Source organism: Sorex fumeus, unplaced genomic scaffold, assembly GCF_029834395.1.
Source record: "Sorex fumeus unplaced genomic scaffold, SorFum_2.1 ptg000033l, whole genome shotgun sequence".
In the NCBI taxonomy this organism is placed as follows: Eukaryota; Metazoa; Chordata; class Mammalia; order Eulipotyphla; family Soricidae; genus Sorex; species Sorex fumeus.
Genome location: NW_026606090.1, coordinates 19,777,102 through 19,794,822, shown reverse-complemented (window position 1 = coordinate 19,794,822; position 17,721 = coordinate 19,777,102). Strand labels below are relative to the sequence as shown.

Genomic DNA, 17,721 nt, shown 5'->3' with positions numbered 1-17,721 from the left:
GGTATCAGAAATTTATCATGTCATAAGAGAACACACAACTAAATAGGCAATCATGAAAGAGTTTTATGTTGCTATAGGGAAAATATAGACAGCTACAAGTGTCTAAAGGTAGCATATTTTTAGTTATTGTATTAAAAACATACTAAGACTTTATTATATATGAATTTTTAGCTTAATCATTGATATTTTGATTATAGATACAGATTTAAGCAGTTATGATTGTTCTTTTATTGTTTTCTAACAAAGAGCACAGATATTCAATAATGATTTTGAAATTTAACAGTGTCGCATAATTTTTATTAGTGCATCTGTTATAAATGTCAATGGGATTAATATATACAGATAAACACACAGATATATATTTTTTGGCATTGGCAAAAGTTTACACTCAATGTCACATTAATGTTTCTTCACCTCGAACATCTCAGTTCTACTTTTTACAGTCTTTAAAAATATCATGATGTCTGTGCCTCCAGTTCCTTTATTTCTTGGATCTGATGACTCTTCAGATGTTTTTTGCACCTTCGACTGCAGACGTGCAGGTCCAACAATGTACTTTGCTACAACATTTAAATGGTAGTTCCTCAAAGAGACCATCGCTTTCACACACTTATTGTAAGTGTTCTGCAAACTGGCATTATCTGTTGAAAGGACAAACTTACGAACTGAGGGGCCTGTCTCTAACGATTGAAGAAAGTTCTGGTGAGCTGGAGGCATATAAGTCCTCATTTCCTGGAGGAATATAGCAGATTCTAAAGAGACAGAGCAAAGATAAATTAGTAGAAAAGCTATGTTTTCTCCAGTTGGGAGGGGGGGGAGGCTATGTTAGGTCAGGGTGAAACAGTCACCCAAGCTTGAGGCCAGAATTTACAACCATTCTATTAGTGCTGAGGCTAATAAATAGTCTTGCTGGATATAATGGAAACTCCAGTGAAATGCACTTATTCTGAAAAACAGATGAATTGAAATCATTCTTTTGTGACTATTTTCAAAACATTTATGTTTCTTTTCTCACTTTACTTGTGTATTTGTTTCTTCTAGGAAGATGATGATGAAGAGAATATATGTAATGTAAAGGTAAGGTAAAGGTAAAGGCCCTCCCATTGATCGTCGATTTGCTCGAGCAGGCCCAGTAACATCTCCATTGGAGACTTTGTTGTTACTGTGTTTGGCATACCAAATACTCTCGGTAGCTTGCCGGGCTCTCCGAGAGGGGCAGAGGAATCGAACTCGGGTCGGCCATGTTGGCAGCTTGTAAGGCGAACGCCCTACCACTGTGCTATCGCTCCAGCCCATATGTAATGTATGCCTGAAAAATCATAGTACTATGTCCAGAGTTTTTAAGAGACAAATTTGAAATGAGTGAATAAAGTAAGAAATAAGCATTATAGCCAGCTCAAAGCTATATCCTTTGACCAATAAATAGAAGTTCAGGAAAACCATAAAGAGAAATTCCTTGTGGAGCTTTTACTTCATCCCTTTTTAAGTTTCTAATAGTTTCTCATCTTCAAATATTACTTTATATATGTCTCATATTTAAACTTTGATGCATGCATTGTTCCTGACTGCCAATTCAGCAAGAAGACAGAGCCAGTACTATCAACGTTCTCTCACTGAGATATCCGCTTCCTAATTCAGGCTCTCTGTCCTCTCATTTGCCAATGACTTTCTCTTCCAGAATCAAATTCTGCATTTTCAGGACATGTGATATTAGCTTCACCACAGTAAAGTGGGTTTATGCTTGTAATCAAATGCCAAGATTAATAGAATAGACCTCATTTCTTCCTAGAGGTTTACAGGAAGGAACCCATTCTGCTGCTTCATCTGTGAAATGGAAAGAAGGTAATATAACAAATTCTCTAGTGAATAGCATCAGAAATCATTATTTGAGATGCTGATGAAAAGACTCACTTTAGATGTTAAAATGCTACTTTATCAGGGGATGGAATGTGGCATCCATGAAACTAGGACACAATCCATGACAATACAAATATTTACTATTGAATAGAAGATAATTATTTATCTGTTTCTACTCACCTCCACCTTCAACCTGTTTGATGCCCAGCAGAATATCAAAACACTGAAAGATGCTGCTTTGAGCTGCACTGCCCCCTGCAAACTTCTTTGGTGTATCCCAAACACCTTCATACAGCAGACCTTCTAACAGCAAGGGATTTCCTTTCCAGCTAGGTTATGAGAAAATAATGTTTTTTAATGAATTGTCAAATTCCATATATAAAATCTTACAAGTGATATTAATAAAATGTAAGGTGAATTAGATTTCATCAACACAAACTTGGCCATGAGCATTGATTCATTGGAATGCCTAACAACCCAAACTGGGTGATTTTGTTTCTCCACTCTTTTTATGCATAAGGATGCATAAAAATGATTTTGAGCTCATTTGTAATGAGCATTCTGTGAAACTTTGTCTTAGCAAGATTCATTCTCCTCTCCTTGAAAGGTCTAACTATGTTCTCTCCCCCCAGCCACCACTTCCCATATCCCAATGAATGTTTGACTAAGTAGTAAGTCTATTCTTTCTCTGCACAAAGGGAATAAGACAGACTTTTTATATTACTTGTTTAAAATAAAAATCTTGGAAAATATTACATACCCTGACAAGTATATGCGAAGAACATTGAAAAAGAGGTTTGGGTCCACATAATCTGTTAAAAATATAGGATTGCTTAATTATAAGAGCAACATGAGATACAAAATGCTGGGTGGTATGGAATTGGAGGGAGATGTAGGAATCAAATGTCAAAGAACTAATAGTGAATTTCAGTATAAACTTCAGGAAAGATTTTGGGTTGGACTGAAAAAGCAAACTCTCATGCACCTGCTCTCTGCTAAGCAAACCCCCTGTTTCCCTGTGTCTATTGAACAAGGACTACCATAAGATTAATCCACTGTTCGGGCTGAGGAGCCTGTGTCCACCTGTCACTCATTGTTGGTGACTAAACTATCAACCATATTCAAAGCTACTTCATGTACTTATATACAGAGAAACTCCTACCTAAACAACCTCAACAAAACAAAACAAAACAGAAACAAAACCTCAGCAGTATCATGAACTATATATTTGCGACTCTTTTACAAAGTTTGCTAGTTTCTTTGATAAAAGGTCAGTCTTATTGCTTTTAGTAACTCAAATTCCAGCATTAAACTTGTATTTGTTCAAGTAAGGCAAACTTCCTTTTGAAAATTATTCTTCACATATTGTTTGTATTATTCTCTCATTGGTGCTAATTGTGTAATAAAATTTGAGCTCGCTCTTTTCTGCGTTTTTGGCCATCTCCTGAAAAGTAGATTTTGTTCAAAGTTTCTATCCAATAGAACTTGAAGTTTTCAGAACTTATAACAAACTGCATATTTGATAATTGTCTCCAAATGGTGTTTTGTGGAGCAAAGGACATTCCACACACTTTAAAATTCTGACTTTCCTATTGACTACCTATTCAATCTTAGTTCATTTTTCTCTCCAAGTGAATCTCTCTCAGAAAATACCTATCCACATAAAGTGAGCAGAAGGAAACTTACTACGAAAAATGAATAATTCTTTAATGTTGTTATATTCAGTGAAACTATACTATCTGAGTTAGTGCTTTTAAGTCTCACAGTATCCCATATCTCACATAATCAGAAACATTCTCCTCAGCCTAGGCTGTTTTCTGTCATAAATACTTGCCATGAATTTGGTGAAATACTTCAAGAGCTTTGTGCAGACAAGAAGCTATTTCACTCAGTGCATTTTTCAAAGTATTCTGGTCTTGCTCTTGTACTGCCTTGAATATACTGGGAATTACCTTTAGAAAGAAAGAAAAATAGCATTTAATATTACTTTTGTTTGTTTCACAGCCAGTCACAGCCTGTCACAGCTGGCGATTTACAGGGCTTACTCCTTGTACTCAGGAATTACTCCTGGCAGAGCTCGGGGGACCATATGGGATGCTGGGAATCATACCTGGGTTGGCCGCGTGCAAGGCAAACACCCTACCCACTATATTATCACTCTAGTCCCCAAGCATTTAATATGTCTAACACTAAAAATTGCTATAGAATAAAATTCTCCTATGTCTTACTCCTTGGATTAAATTTTGGTATTTCAATTTCTTTTCTTTTCTGTTCTGTTTTTTTTTGGGGGGGGGTTGGGGCCACACCCTGGTGGTGTTCAGGGTTTACCTCTGGCAGTGTTAAAGGACCATATTGGATACTGAGGATCAAACCCAGATTGACTGCGTGCAAGTCAAGTGGTTTACTCCCCATACTATCTCTCCAGTACCTCCATTTCTTTCTTGTGCTGAGTTCTCTACAATGGTTTAACTAATTTCTTTGTAGTTGGTTAAGCTTTGATCACCTTTATTCATTTCTTATTTAGAGATTTATTTACAAATTTAAAACTTACCTGCTTTATAAATTTCTCTCTAATATCACAACCACTGGATTTACATCACATTGCTACATAATTCAAATATTAAATTGCATTAGAAGTATTTATCAGGCTTTCAAATTTGATTCTAAATGTTTGTCCTTTACATTTTATATTTTAGATGAAGACAGAAGCAAAATATTTACTTACACATGATAATACACCCCTCTAGGAAATTAAGCAATTGAATGCTGCATTCAAGTTTTTCAGAAGTTAATATAGTTTGATTATTAAATGTTTATACCAATATGTGAGACAATATACAACGTTTCCAGTAAGGAGGACCATACTTTGATTGCAGTAGCAGCTGCTATTTCCACCAACAGAGAAACCAAGAAGAATCCTTTGCTGCTCTCCCCACCAGGAAATGAGAAGAGAATGTCCATGTTCCTAAGAAAATCAGGTAAGGAAGTGAGTATATTTAACAAAAGGGTTGCATATTTGTAAAAGGTTTTCAGTTTTCAAGTATTTTGCTGATTTTTCCAAAATCATCTTCTGAGACAAGTTGGCAAGCTTTACTAGCTCTATTGACTATTTGAAGATATTGATACTATGTCAGTTGTTTAGGATTAGCAGTATATTGATCTGGGACTTTAAATTCTATTCTAAAATTTAGAACCAGAAATTTGGAGACTCTTTTCCTCCAACATTTTTCCCCCTCAGACATTAGTAGTGTATATGTTAATTATTTTGTTGTCTTTTTTTTTCCAATGCAAGTATATTTAAATTTTTATTTTTCTCTATGAATTTGGTTCAGTTTCTCAATGATTTATCTGTCTTATGAAGTTAGGGCAACAAGTCTCAAAATGGAGATGTTACTGGGCCCGCTCGAGCAAATTGATGAACAACAGGAGGACAGACAGACAGACCCAGAAGTTAGGGAATTCAAATAACTAATTAGAACCTATTTTCTTTTTGTATTGTTAGTTTGTGAGCATAGATTCAGTAAATATGAGTTTTATTGTGGGGAAACAAATACATGATCTCTGATATTAGACAACTTCTGCAATTAATTTGCCTTGTGAAGATTTTAGATCAAAATATTCCATGTTTCTGCTTCAGTGTTCTCTTCTGTAAAATTAGACAAATTGCATAATTTTCCCATTGGGAGATCATTAATAACATTTCTTTTATTTTAATATATTATTTTAAAATTCTTTCAGGCCACAGGTTAAACATAATTAATTTTGTCAATACCCACTTGCATCATGCTATTTCTTTAATAACTTAAAATTATAAACTGTACTGTTAGCCTCCTTCTCACTTATTCCTCCTCACTCTTCAGATCCATCTTATGAAGTTAGGGAATTCAAATAACTAATGAGAACCTATTTTCTTTTTTATTGTTACTTTGCAAGCATGGACTCAGTACATATGAGTTTTATGGTGGGTAAATAAATATATGGTCTACCTTAATTCCTTCCTTCATTCCATTTTTTTCTTAGAGTACCCAGTTTTGAAATTTCAACCCATCCTTTTAATCTTGCTGCAATTAAAAATTTCATGTCTCGTTTCCTCTCCATTAGTCCAGTTTCACCCAGGCATACTTATGCAAGATATTTACCTTTATTTTCCTAGTGCTTAGACTCTGTTTAGTACAAAGGTAAAGAATTATAAGGACTAGATGAAAAAGAACAGAACTGTGTTTCTGGTCAGTGAAATTGCTAAGTCACAGACATAAAGACAAATAAACATTTTGTATTTGTATATACTAATTGTACATTTTTAATCAAGAACTTTTTAGTAAATATAGATATACTATTAAGCACAGTTATTGCACAATAGTATATATAACTAAAGCCCACATTATTTTCTCTCTAAACAATTACTTGATTTTTTCACTTTGTCAAAAATTCAAATACAGCTCTGATGTTGATGTTATGGATTCTATTGCTGATGTTTTCTTTTATGTTTTTTATAGTCCATAAAGTCCATAGCATCAACATCATAGTTCTCTATGAATTTTTAACAAAGTAAAATGTATTTGAATTCAATAAATCATTACAAATAACCTTGAAGAATATTGTAAAATATATTTACTTGAAAAACAAATATCTTTTGTTTTGTTTAGTTTGGAGACCACATCCAACTGTGTTTAGGGATTACTCCTGTCTCAGGATTCAGGGATCATTCCTGGTGGGGCTCAGCATGTCATAAATAGTACCAGGGGTCAAAGTGGGTCTGGTTGCTGCAAGGGGTTTCTTGCCCACTGTACAATTCTCTAGCTAAAACAAGTCATAGACCAAATAAGTATTGGTACTTACTCATAAGTCATAGGTCTTATGAAAGCAGCCACAAAACAATGAACCGATTGGAAGGAAAAGAGAAAGCCAGTTTAAAAATCAAATGATTAGGTCACTGATATTAGAATAAATTCGACTGCTATATCCATAAAAGATGCAAGATACAACCAGATAAAATATGTGCTTTTTATATTTCTCAAGTTGGCACTACAAATGTTTAGCTTATAATTTTAGGTGAATTAAAAAATATAGATATTGCACACAAGATTATAAAATACATAAAAGAAAATATCAGCAGTAAAGTCCATAACATCAACATCAGAGTTGCATCTGGAGACATTTGACATATGAGAGCAATAATAAACAATTGTAACAGTATCAAATCATAAAGCTCTTTCATAGCTAAAAACTATCACAAAACCAAACAGGCAACCTGGGAATGGGGAGATCTTTTACATGATGTATGTACATCATGCATCTGACAAGGCTAATTGTCAAAAGTCATCTATACGCGGTTTAAAAAAAATAACAACATGTAAATAGTTTACAGACATAAGGAAAAAATGCTGAACATCATTCAGTATTAGGAAAATAAAATTGGAAGTCACAGTGATGTCTCACCTCACTCCTGAGGTAAAGGCATATTTTTAACAATTGCTGGAAATTCCAAGTACTAATGAGGATGTGGAAAAAACAAATCTGACAAAAAGTTGCCATGAAAGCTAACTGGTATAGTTTTATGGAAATTGATGTGAAGATGACCTAATTTTTTAAAATAAAATTTCCACGTGAATCCAGGAATATTACTGTTAGTAATTTTATAATTTAAAGGTAAGGTAAAAGGTAAAGGCCCTCCCGTTGTTCATCGATTTGCTCGAGCGGGCCCAGTAACGACTCCATTGGAGACTTATGTTGTTACTGTGTCTGGCATATCGAATACGTCACGGGGAGCTTGCCAGGCTCTGCCGTGCGGGCGAGATACTCTCGGGAGCTTGCCGGGCTCTCCGAGAGGGGAGGAGGAATCGAACTCGGGTCGGCCATGTTGGCTGCATGCAAGGCAAAGGCCCTACCGCTGTGCTATCGCTCCAAAACATCTACTTTAATATGATAATTTATCTCTGTAATCACAGTTTCATTATTTGAGATGGGTAAAATATGTAATTTGCCTAAATGCCATCAACACAGTAATGAATAAAAAACTATGGTATATCGGGCCCCGTAACGTCTCCATTGGAGACTTTGTTGTTACTGTGTCTGGCATATCGAATACTCTCGGTAGCTTGCCGGGCTCTCCGAGAGGGGCGGAGGAATCGAACTCGGGTTGGCCATGTTGGCCGCTTGTAAGGCGAATGCCCTACCGCTGTGCTATTGCTCCAGCCAGGACAAAAGTAAATAACACATGGTTAGGCTTATCAAAATCTATTGATTCCAAATCCTTAAGAGGCTTGATTTTTTTAAAAAAATGGTATATCGAATCAGTGAAATACTACTGTTCTATTTGAAAGATGCAATCATGCCCTTTGGTACAAAACATATAGGATTTGAGGTGAGTAAGCTAAATAAAATGGATAAGAAAGTGGAAGAAAATTTGTGAAGAGTTTTACTCCTATATAGAATATGAATTGCTAAAGCAAAAGATTTGGGAAGAACTAACAAAATTCTCTCCTAGACCCAGTGAAAACTATGGCGATTACTATAGGGAAAAACCAACAGAGGTGTGAATAATGAGTAGAGAGGTCTCTTTGGTGGTGTGGAACTTTGACAGTGCAAGTGGTGACAATTACGCACACATATAGAGGCACAAAACTATCACACTGAAGAATTTTATAATATATTGCAAACCAATGATAAGTCAATTGAATAATGAAAAAAGTGAAATAAAGTAAAGTAAAGTAAAGGCCCTCCCGTTGATCATCGATTTGCTCGAGCGGGCCCAGTAACGTCTCCATTGGAGACTTTGTTGTTACTGTGTCTAGCATATCGAATACTCTCGGTAGCTTGCCAGGCTCTCCGAGAGGGGCGGAGGAATCGAACTCGGGTCAGCCATGTTGGCTGCATGCAAGGCAAACGCCCTACCCGCTGTGCTAAAAAGTTAAATTAAAAATTGATTCACCAAAGAAAAACATATATAAATATGCAAAAAACAGGATTTTGCAATATAGTTTAGCTAAAATTCTTTATTCGGTGGCATTTCTGTGTCCATAATATTCCTCTGGTTTCTTACATCCAAATCTTATATTCTTCATGATTATATTATCTCTTTATTATTTTGGACTCCATTACTAAATAGGAAGCTAATAGATACTGAGGATTTTCATCTCTAAGTTAAGCTGATTCTCAAACAAAACTAGATATTTAAAAATTAAATGTGTAGCATCTCAGGAAAAATAATAATCAAAATAACTCTTCCAAGAAATAATACATGCTTTATTATTTTACCAATACGAAATCTAAACACCAGTAAAAAAAATCAGAATTTATTTGTTAAAAGAATTGAATGAAAAGAAGCACAAGGTAAACAACAGTATTTATATAAAATGGTGTATAGTAATTAATATGTGTATATGATATATGATAGAAAAATAATTACTTTAATCTTTTACAGTCGTACAATTTTTTGTTTGATACTTATGTACATGTGTCTGCTAATACAAAAATACCTGTAGTTAAAATATTCTGGAGAAAGAAAGCATACTCGAGCAGCATTCAAAAACTGTCCTGTCAATATTAAACCAATGATCTAGCCATTTGATTTAAATACATAGTTCTTTTATTCCTCTCACACCACTTTTACATACCCATTTGGATCCTTTTTCTTCCAGTTTGCCAAGACACAGTCTGCATAAACCAAAATAGGAGGCAGGCCGAGTTTCTTAGAGAGTTCGCAGTAAGGAATAGCAATATTGCTTGGAAGAATCTGAGTAAAACACAGAAGTGATATTTGAAGTTATTACATTTTCCTCATTTGTTGGTATCAAAATATTTGTTTAACATAATGTTATTTTAAGAGTAAACAAATATATTTTCTCTTTTACCTAGTTCATAACTTAATCCTCATATTTGTTTAAAGTTCACATTTTAATCTCTGTTGTGACCATATACTGTTTGTAGCTAGAAAAAGGAAGTAGAGAATAGGAGGAATAATTGCTATACTGAAGACCTTCAAATGGCCTATGACCTTCTAAATGGCCTACAATCAATAACTCACCCACCCTTTCTCGGGATATAGGGAAAGCATATTTATTATTTATATGTAAGGGATGTATTATTTACTAGCAATATAAAGATAGAATTAGGAATCTGAAAGAAACTAAAAGTTACCAGTAATTAAGATTTTTGGAATATGTGTACTATGAATAAAAGTTCATATTGCTACTAACAGAAACTTTCTCTGAATGCTTTTTAGAAAACTATCACTGTAGGATAATGATGAGGCTACACTTGAAAGATTTAATTGTGTCAGAAAAAAAAATCTGTTTTCACCCTTGATTTTCCAATGCTGTATACTTGTACTTTAATGCAGAAAAAGTTACGTGGATAGGCCCAGAATATGAGGTTTTATTCAAAAAGTGTCGGGGGATTCTTTGAGATAGTATTTGGGTCAAAATACCTTTTCTGTATTCATTCAGCCCTGCTCAATGCCTGCACTTTTGTATATTGAATCCTGAGTATCACCAAGAGTGATCTCTGAGCACTGAGTTAGGAGTAATACCTGCGTACTGTCAGTGTGGTGCAAATGACTCTCCCCCACCAAAGGAGGTATCTAAGAAGGGACTAGAAGCAGTTTGATGGACTGATGTGGAGAGGTTACATGTAATGGTCTCTGTGCATTACTAAGTTGGCCCTAGTGTCCCAAGCATAGTTTCTCTGGAGCACTGCTCTGTGCAACCCAGTTGTCAGGTGATCATGGAGAGAGGCCTCTGAGCTTTCCTTGCCCCTTACTACACTAAATAGGGCCTATGGAACTTCAAGCCATCTTTCGTTTGTTTTTGTTGTTTTATTTTGTTTTGGTTAGCAAATTCACATTAGAATCACGCTGTTCTGGTCGGGATGGGAGATGTGTGCTGAAAGTGGATGATGGACCAAACATGATAACCTCTCCGTGTCTGCATTGCAAACCATAATGCCCAAAAGTAGAGAGAGAATATGGGCAATATTGTCTGCCATGGAGGCAGGGGGAGGGTAGGGAAGGGGGTCGGGTATATCGAGGATATTGGTGGTGGGAATGTGCACTGGTGGAGGGATGGGTGTTTGATCACTGTGTGATTGTAACCTAAACATGAAAGCTCGTAACTATCTCATGGTGATTCAATAAATTTTTTTTTAAAAATTAAAAAAAATAAAGTTGCATAAAGAGTGGGAAAAAAAGAATCATGCTGTTCATGCTGCTGAAACATGTTGGTTGGCAAATAGTTTAAAAAATTTTAAAAATATATTTTAATATTCTCTAACTTAGGGAAATTATAAAAGGGAAATTAAAAGAGAAAATATTTATCAAAGGCCTGGCAGGCTGCCCGTGAGGTATTCAATATGCCAAACACAGTAACAACATGTCTCAAAATGGAGTCGTTACTGGGTCCACTCGAGCAAATCGATGAACAACAGGAGGACTGTGGACAGTGATTAATAAAATAAATGAGAAAAGAGAAACTGCTCACTTACATCTTAATATCTGTATAGCTGATAAGAAGTTTGGGTATTTATTGCTTGTCCCTTCTTAGGCAAAATATGCTTTTTATTAGACTAATTTTTGTTTTGTCTGTGTGGTTTCTCTTTTCTAAAATTTTTGTTTGTGTATTTGCTTTGCTTTTGCCCACACCCAGCGATGTTCATGGATTTCTCCTCGCTTTGCACTCAGGAATTACTCCTATTGATGCCTGAGGGACCACACAGGATCCCAGGGATTGAACATGGTCAGCCGCATGAAAGGCAAATGCTTTACCCTCTGTACTATCCCTCTGACCCCTCTTACTAAGATTTTCTTAAATATTTAAAGGTTACTTTTATATTTTTCCATTTACAACTCCTGAATTTCTTCAAAAGTAATGGGATATGAAAAAATTATCAAAAGTAATTTTCTTAATTCTGATATTAAATCTTATATGTATGTTAGTGCATACATATAGAAATATATGTATGATTATGACACAAACATTCTGGGATTTACTTTTTTTTTTTTTTTTTTTGCTTTTTGGGTCACACCCAGTGATGCTCAGGAATTATTCCTGGCTCTGCACTCGGGAATTACTCCTGGCAGTGCTTGGGGGACCATAGGGGATGCCGAGGATCGAACCCAGGTCGGCTGCGTACAAGGCAAACGCCCTACCTGCTATGCTATTGCTCCGGCCCCATCATTTTTGATAGTCTTTTATTCCCCCCTTCTGTTATGCTTTTCTCTATTTTGGATAGGCTTTGCCAGCCTCATACTAGGTCCTTCAAACCACTCACTTTCATGAAGCATTCCAAGACTACACCAGCAACTATTTAACTCTTTTGCACTCTCCCTGTCTTGCACCTTGCATATGCTACCTTTTCTGTATGCCCTCTTAAATATACAAGGCTTATGTAGGTAGTTAGTAAGTCTTAGACTCTAGAAAATCTTGGGAGACTAAGTTCCAAATTTTAAACTAGGCTGTAAGATGAAAACTCTTTTCTGTTAACCACAGAATCTATATATGCAACATAATGATAAGGAAGTGTGGTCTGTAATAATGTAGAGCAACTTCTTCCTCTTTCTTACATACTTGCTGATGACTCATCACAAATGGGCTATTCATGTTGTATTTCTAAGCAGAGTTGTAAAGCAAAGCAAGATAAAATACAAATGATTTTTATCAAAAATTAAAAACAATTTTCATTTAATGGTAAAGCTTTCTGGAATAGACTGCATTTCTTTTTATGATTTAAAGGTTAACATAAAGTCTGTAATAAATTCAGACTTGTTGATTTATTCTGAATGTAGTTAACTTAATTATACTGAATTAATAATGTAAGTATTATTCTCCAATACTTATATTCTCCAATATAAGTATTTGTAGAATTACTAATGGAGGAATGTCTTGAGAAGGCATTGAAATAACATTAAGAATTGAGCTTGTAGTAAAAGAAAGAAGAAAGAGCCAGGCAAGGGAGGAGGAGGAAAATAAAGTTAATGAGCTTCTACAAAGAGGGAAAGACACAGCATGATCCTTTGAGTCCGGGAGAAGAAGTTAGTCACAAATCCATACTCCTTGCCCTCTGCTGATTGAGTTAGTTTGCCTGGGTTAGTATGAGATGATATTACTTTAAATCTAAAGCTATCTACTAAGAGTAGAACTAATAAGTTCCATGTTTATTGACAAAAGGAAGCAGTTTAGCAGAAACTGAAAAGAGACATAAAATGTTCATGCCTCCCAATGATATAGCAAGAAAATACTTTATATTCAAAAGCATTGATGGGATAATCACTGTAACAGTAAAATAGTAAAAAGAAGCGAAATATTTATAAAGATGATGAAATCACATCTAGTAAGTGGATAAAAAGTTAGAAAGTGATTTTAAATGATGGCTAGGGAGATTATGTAACAAACTAAAATATTTTATGTTTAAATACGTTTAAAAAAAGATGAAATACATATCCTTATAAATGCACAGAATGAGGAACATCTATATGAGAAAAAGACTATAAAGGTTGAATAATAATATTTTTACTGCACATTGTCAGTGAATACATCCCTCTTTTCCATTATCCAAACTTAAAAAAATAGTTTGAACACGTTGAGATTCTTTTCACCTGCATATATATTGGATATAAAATTATCAGGCAGAAAAACAAATATTAGAAAATTCCAGACCTTCCTCACATCTCCATCACCTTGATTCCACACATATGCCATGGTGATGCACCCTAGCACCAAATGTGCAAGGCGCTGTGACTTGTGCCCTTGTAGGTCATCAATGCTGAGTTTTGGCAACTGAGAATAAATGGAGAGATTGAGTCAAAATAATATGGATAATATAATAGCTCTCAAAACAATTTTTAGATATGATGCTATACTAGAAGAAGTCAAATGGGGTGCATATTCAAACCTTCTCAACATTTGCACGTAGTTCTCCATTTTGAATCAATTCAGGAATATTTTTAGCAATGAGAATCCAGGCATCATAGGGGTAAGGTAGCTCTTCCTTGAAAAAGAGACAAAGGGACTTTTATTTACAAGTTAAAATTACCAAAAAACAATCTTGTCTCTCAGAGATGGCCTCCCTGCCTCTAAACTCGGTCTCTGCAAGACTTTTTGTATCAAACCTACTTAGCTATAAGCTAGTTGACTTTCCACAACCTCAGGACTCTGGACTCTGTGCTTCTTCCCTCTTCTTTGTGCTCTTATCTGATTCATTTGGGAAATCACCTAAAAAGCCCACAATAAAAATTTCCCAACTATTTAAGTCTAAATTCATATTCCTAGGAATCCTGTGGATCAACCCTTTTCACATTAGTAAGTAATGTCAGAAATGGGAACTCAAAGCTGAGAGTTTATGTAAGTAGGGTTCTCTGTTTGCTGTGGTTTAGACAGGAGTTTCCAATCTGAAAAAGAAATTTCTCTTTTTATGTCTCACAACCTCAAAGTACGAAATTTATTATGCTTTTAATTCAGTATTTCTTATGGATCTGGTATATTATTGAACATGTAGAAACATTAAATATATATTTAAATATATATGAAAAATAAATATATATTTGAATATATATATACATATATTTGATTTAAAATGAGAGACACAAGTAGACACAATTAGAGAGATCTTATGCATCTTAGTAGAAAGAGAGGAAAGAAAAAGAAAGGCAAAGTCTTTTACCATTTTTTACCATTTTATTCTCTTGACAGAATAGAAATTTTCAGGTCATAGACTGAACCCACCTTAGCTAGACTCACATTCGGTCTCAACTATTACCAGCTCTTTGAGTTGGGGAAATGTCTGAGCCCTTGGGAGCTAGAGAAATAGTACAGTTAGGTAGGGTATTTTCTGTGCATATGGCCCCTTGAATATGATTACTCCGAGCCCCTGAGTGATCCCTGAACTCAGAGCCAGGAATAAGCCCTGAGCAATGCTGAAGTGGCACCCTCAAACAAATGAATATGTAAAGTCTGTTTGGCTCAATTTTCTCATTGTACAATGAGGTTAATATCACATATACCTTTCAAAACATTGTGAATATGGAATGCTATCTGTAAATTGAGGGTCCAGAGTAATGTGGTTTGGGCATTTGCCTTGCACATGGCAAGCTGGGCTTGAGCCTGAGTTCTACCCCCAGAACTATTTAGGTCTCCAAGTGAGCCAGGAGTGATTCCCTGAGCCCAGAACCAGTCCTGATCATCTCAAGGTGTGACACTCAAACAAAACAAGTTTGTAAATTTGCTTTATAAGATAAATAATTGATTGATAATTAAATATTTTCTACTTTTTCATGAAATTATTGTAAAAACAACTTAGAGAAGTGTATTTCTTAAAGAGAAAATATAAAGGAAATTTGAAATAAAACTAAACAATAAATATATTTCCAACTTTCAGTTGAACTGTATGTAAATAACAAGTAAATTTACTATAACACATAGTAATGAGTGTACACTCTCAAAAACATAATCAAACTTGGAGCAAATATCTTGTTAAAATTAAGTTTTATCAAGTAGTAAAAAAGGGGTTTCCTTCAAGATCCACTCCTCACTTTTTAAAATAGTGATTATTTCCTCAAACTGACTTTAGATTTCTGTAATATAATTTTTATACTTTGTATTGGGCTGGAGCGATAGCACAGCGGGTAGGGCGTTCGCCTTACAAGCGGCCAACATGGCCGACCCGAGTTCGATTCCTCCGCCCCTCTCGGAGAGCCCGGCAAGCTACCGAGAGTATTCGATATGCCAGACACAGTAACAACAAAGTCTCCAATGGAGACGTTACTGGGCCCGCTCGAGCAAATCGACGATCAACGGGAGGGCCTGTATTTAACTAAACAACCTTTATTTACAAAGTTATTGATAGATTTAGACATACAATCTTTTGACACCAATCCCACCACCAGTGTCAACTAACCAGTATATTAATACTTTCCTAATTTCACCATGTCCCATAGCTAGCTAGGCAACACTTAAGTTTGAAGTGAATCTATATCTAAATTTCTAAACAAAGAATTTCTAAAGCTAACTTATTAAACTCTGCCCCCCAAATGGCATGACTTTATCTATTTGTTCAGTAAAAAATGGTTCACGAGAAGTTGATTTGTACAGGGAAGTAATGGTAAGAAACTATTTTTGTCTGTATTTCCATGCCCTCACTTACCAGTGGCGTTGGCAGAGCAAATCCCAGATCTTCATCTATATGATAATCTTTCTCGATTTTCCAGTGACTTTCCACAGGAGGGGCCATCACATGTGCCATCTTGCAGCCTACTACTCTGGCCCTCTGAAGCCTCTCAGATGTTTGGGAGCATCTATTTATTGCAGAAGTTGCTGTAGGCAATGACCACACCTTATGACATAAGCAGTAAGAAATCACTTTCACTTTTGGAATAGTTTCATTTTCTAATTTCCTTATTTGTAATTTGATAAATACTAGAAAGAGAAAATAATCTCTATTCCTAGGGAGGATTAACTGAAAGTTTTTTTCTGTGACAAATTTGTAACAGGAGGAACGTCATTTTTTTGTTGCAATAAAGAATATCAGAAAAGGCTCGACTGAGATAAAACTATGAAAGAATTCAATGACCAGAAAATAACATTTTCATATTTTAGAGATTTAAACCTTTCAAAAACATTTTAATTAAAACTTTAAATTAAATCTTAATAAATTTAATTTAACCTTATAATTTTAGCCGAGCGATAGCACAGCAGTAGGGCGTTTGCCTTGCACACAGCCAACATGGCCGACCCGAGTTCGATTCCTCCGCCCCTCTTGGAGAGCCCGGCAAGCTACCGAGAATATCTCGCCCGCATGGCAGAGCCTGGCAAGCTCCCCGTGACGTTTTTGATATGCCAGACACAGTAACAACAAAGTCTCCAATGGAGACGTTACTGGAGCAAATCGATGATCAATGGGAGGGCCTTTACTTTTACTTTTACTTACTTATAATTGCAGAAACATGGTTTTCTCTCCATCATCATTTTTAAAATTTTGCCAGATGGCTTAACAAACCTGACTTGTTCTTTTGCATAAACCAGCAAACTTAGAGATCTCTCCATCTGGGGTACACTGTTAATTACTGAGAAGATCAGGTCCCACAATGAATACCTGGAGCCTTAAGGTTGAACCGGATGTGGCCTTGAGCCTCATTTTCCATAGAGGTGTCCTGGCAGAAAGGAGTCCATCCCATCTCTTCTTCAGGGCTGAGAGAGATCCAGGTTTCCAGGTTTTTCCTGATGCTGAAAGTAGGTCCAGGCTGAGTCAGTCATTGCATATTCCAAGATTCCTTATTGTCCATAGCAGAGATAAGTTCCAGTCTTTCTTTGAGCCACTCTGCCTCTAGGGTCACCCTTAGGTTTGTAGGGTACTTGAAACTGTACCTGTTAAATACCTGCTCCTGTTATTTAGACCAATTCCTTGACCGTTTCCCTGAAAGAGGGCTTTGGGGTCCCATAGTTGTTTTTCCTGTCTGTATGAGGGGTATACCTATTACAGAGAGGAAAGACTTTTATCTGTCTTTATGCAAACCAGCACAGTGCCTTGAAACATCAAAAACATAGTGAGGTACAAAGGAAAGAAAAACAAGCATTTCATTTTACTTACAATGAGATACAACACGCCAGTTTACTGTGGGTCCTAGTCAAAATAAGCTAAAATCTATAAAGATAAAGTATACAATTTAACATCATATTTCATTAATTCAATCCCATGTTGAAAACCTTGACTTCCCATTAATAAGAGCACTATAACAGAAATCCAGATAATTTGTCCAATATCTTTTTCATAGATCTTACCAAAAAGGTACTAGGAAAAATTCTGCATGTGATTTAAAGTGTTTCTTATAAAAAAAAACTGATCAGTGCCTTTCCTTCAAACACAACCTCAAACCTA

At 35.5% G+C, this 17,721-nt stretch overlaps 1 protein-coding gene across 1 annotated transcript; it reads right to left on the bottom strand.

The window, feature by feature from the left end:
• Positions 1-399: 399 nt before the first annotated feature.
• Positions 400-16,089, bottom strand: IDO1 (indoleamine 2,3-dioxygenase 1). The gene is made up of 10 exons (XM_056116657.1): positions 15,991-16,089; positions 13,744-13,839; positions 13,509-13,628; positions 9,474-9,592; positions 6,697-6,711; positions 4,723-4,822; positions 3,692-3,809; positions 2,618-2,669; positions 2,038-2,186; positions 400-752 (listed from the first exon to the last, which is right to left on the bottom strand). Exons 1-10 carry the CDS (start codon positions 16,087-16,089, stop codon positions 400-402), a joined length of 1,221 nt encoding a protein of 406 aa, XP_055972632.1.
• Positions 16,090-17,721: the final 1,632 nt, after the last annotated feature.

Bases quoted from the DNA above. Each gene is read 5' to 3' on its own strand.
- IDO1 (XM_056116657.1), bottom strand. From the start codon at position 16,089: ATGGCACATGTGATGGCCCCTCCTGTGGAAAGTCACTGGAAAATCGAG. The intron at 2,187-2,617 runs GTATGTAATATT...CTCATAACCTAG, and splicing joins CTTCGCATATACTTGTCAGG to CTGGAAAGGAAATCCCTTGC. The intron at 753-2,037 runs GTGAGTAGAAAC...CTGTCTCTTTAG, and splicing joins CAAACAGGTTGAAGGTGGAG to AATCTGCTATATTCCTCCAG.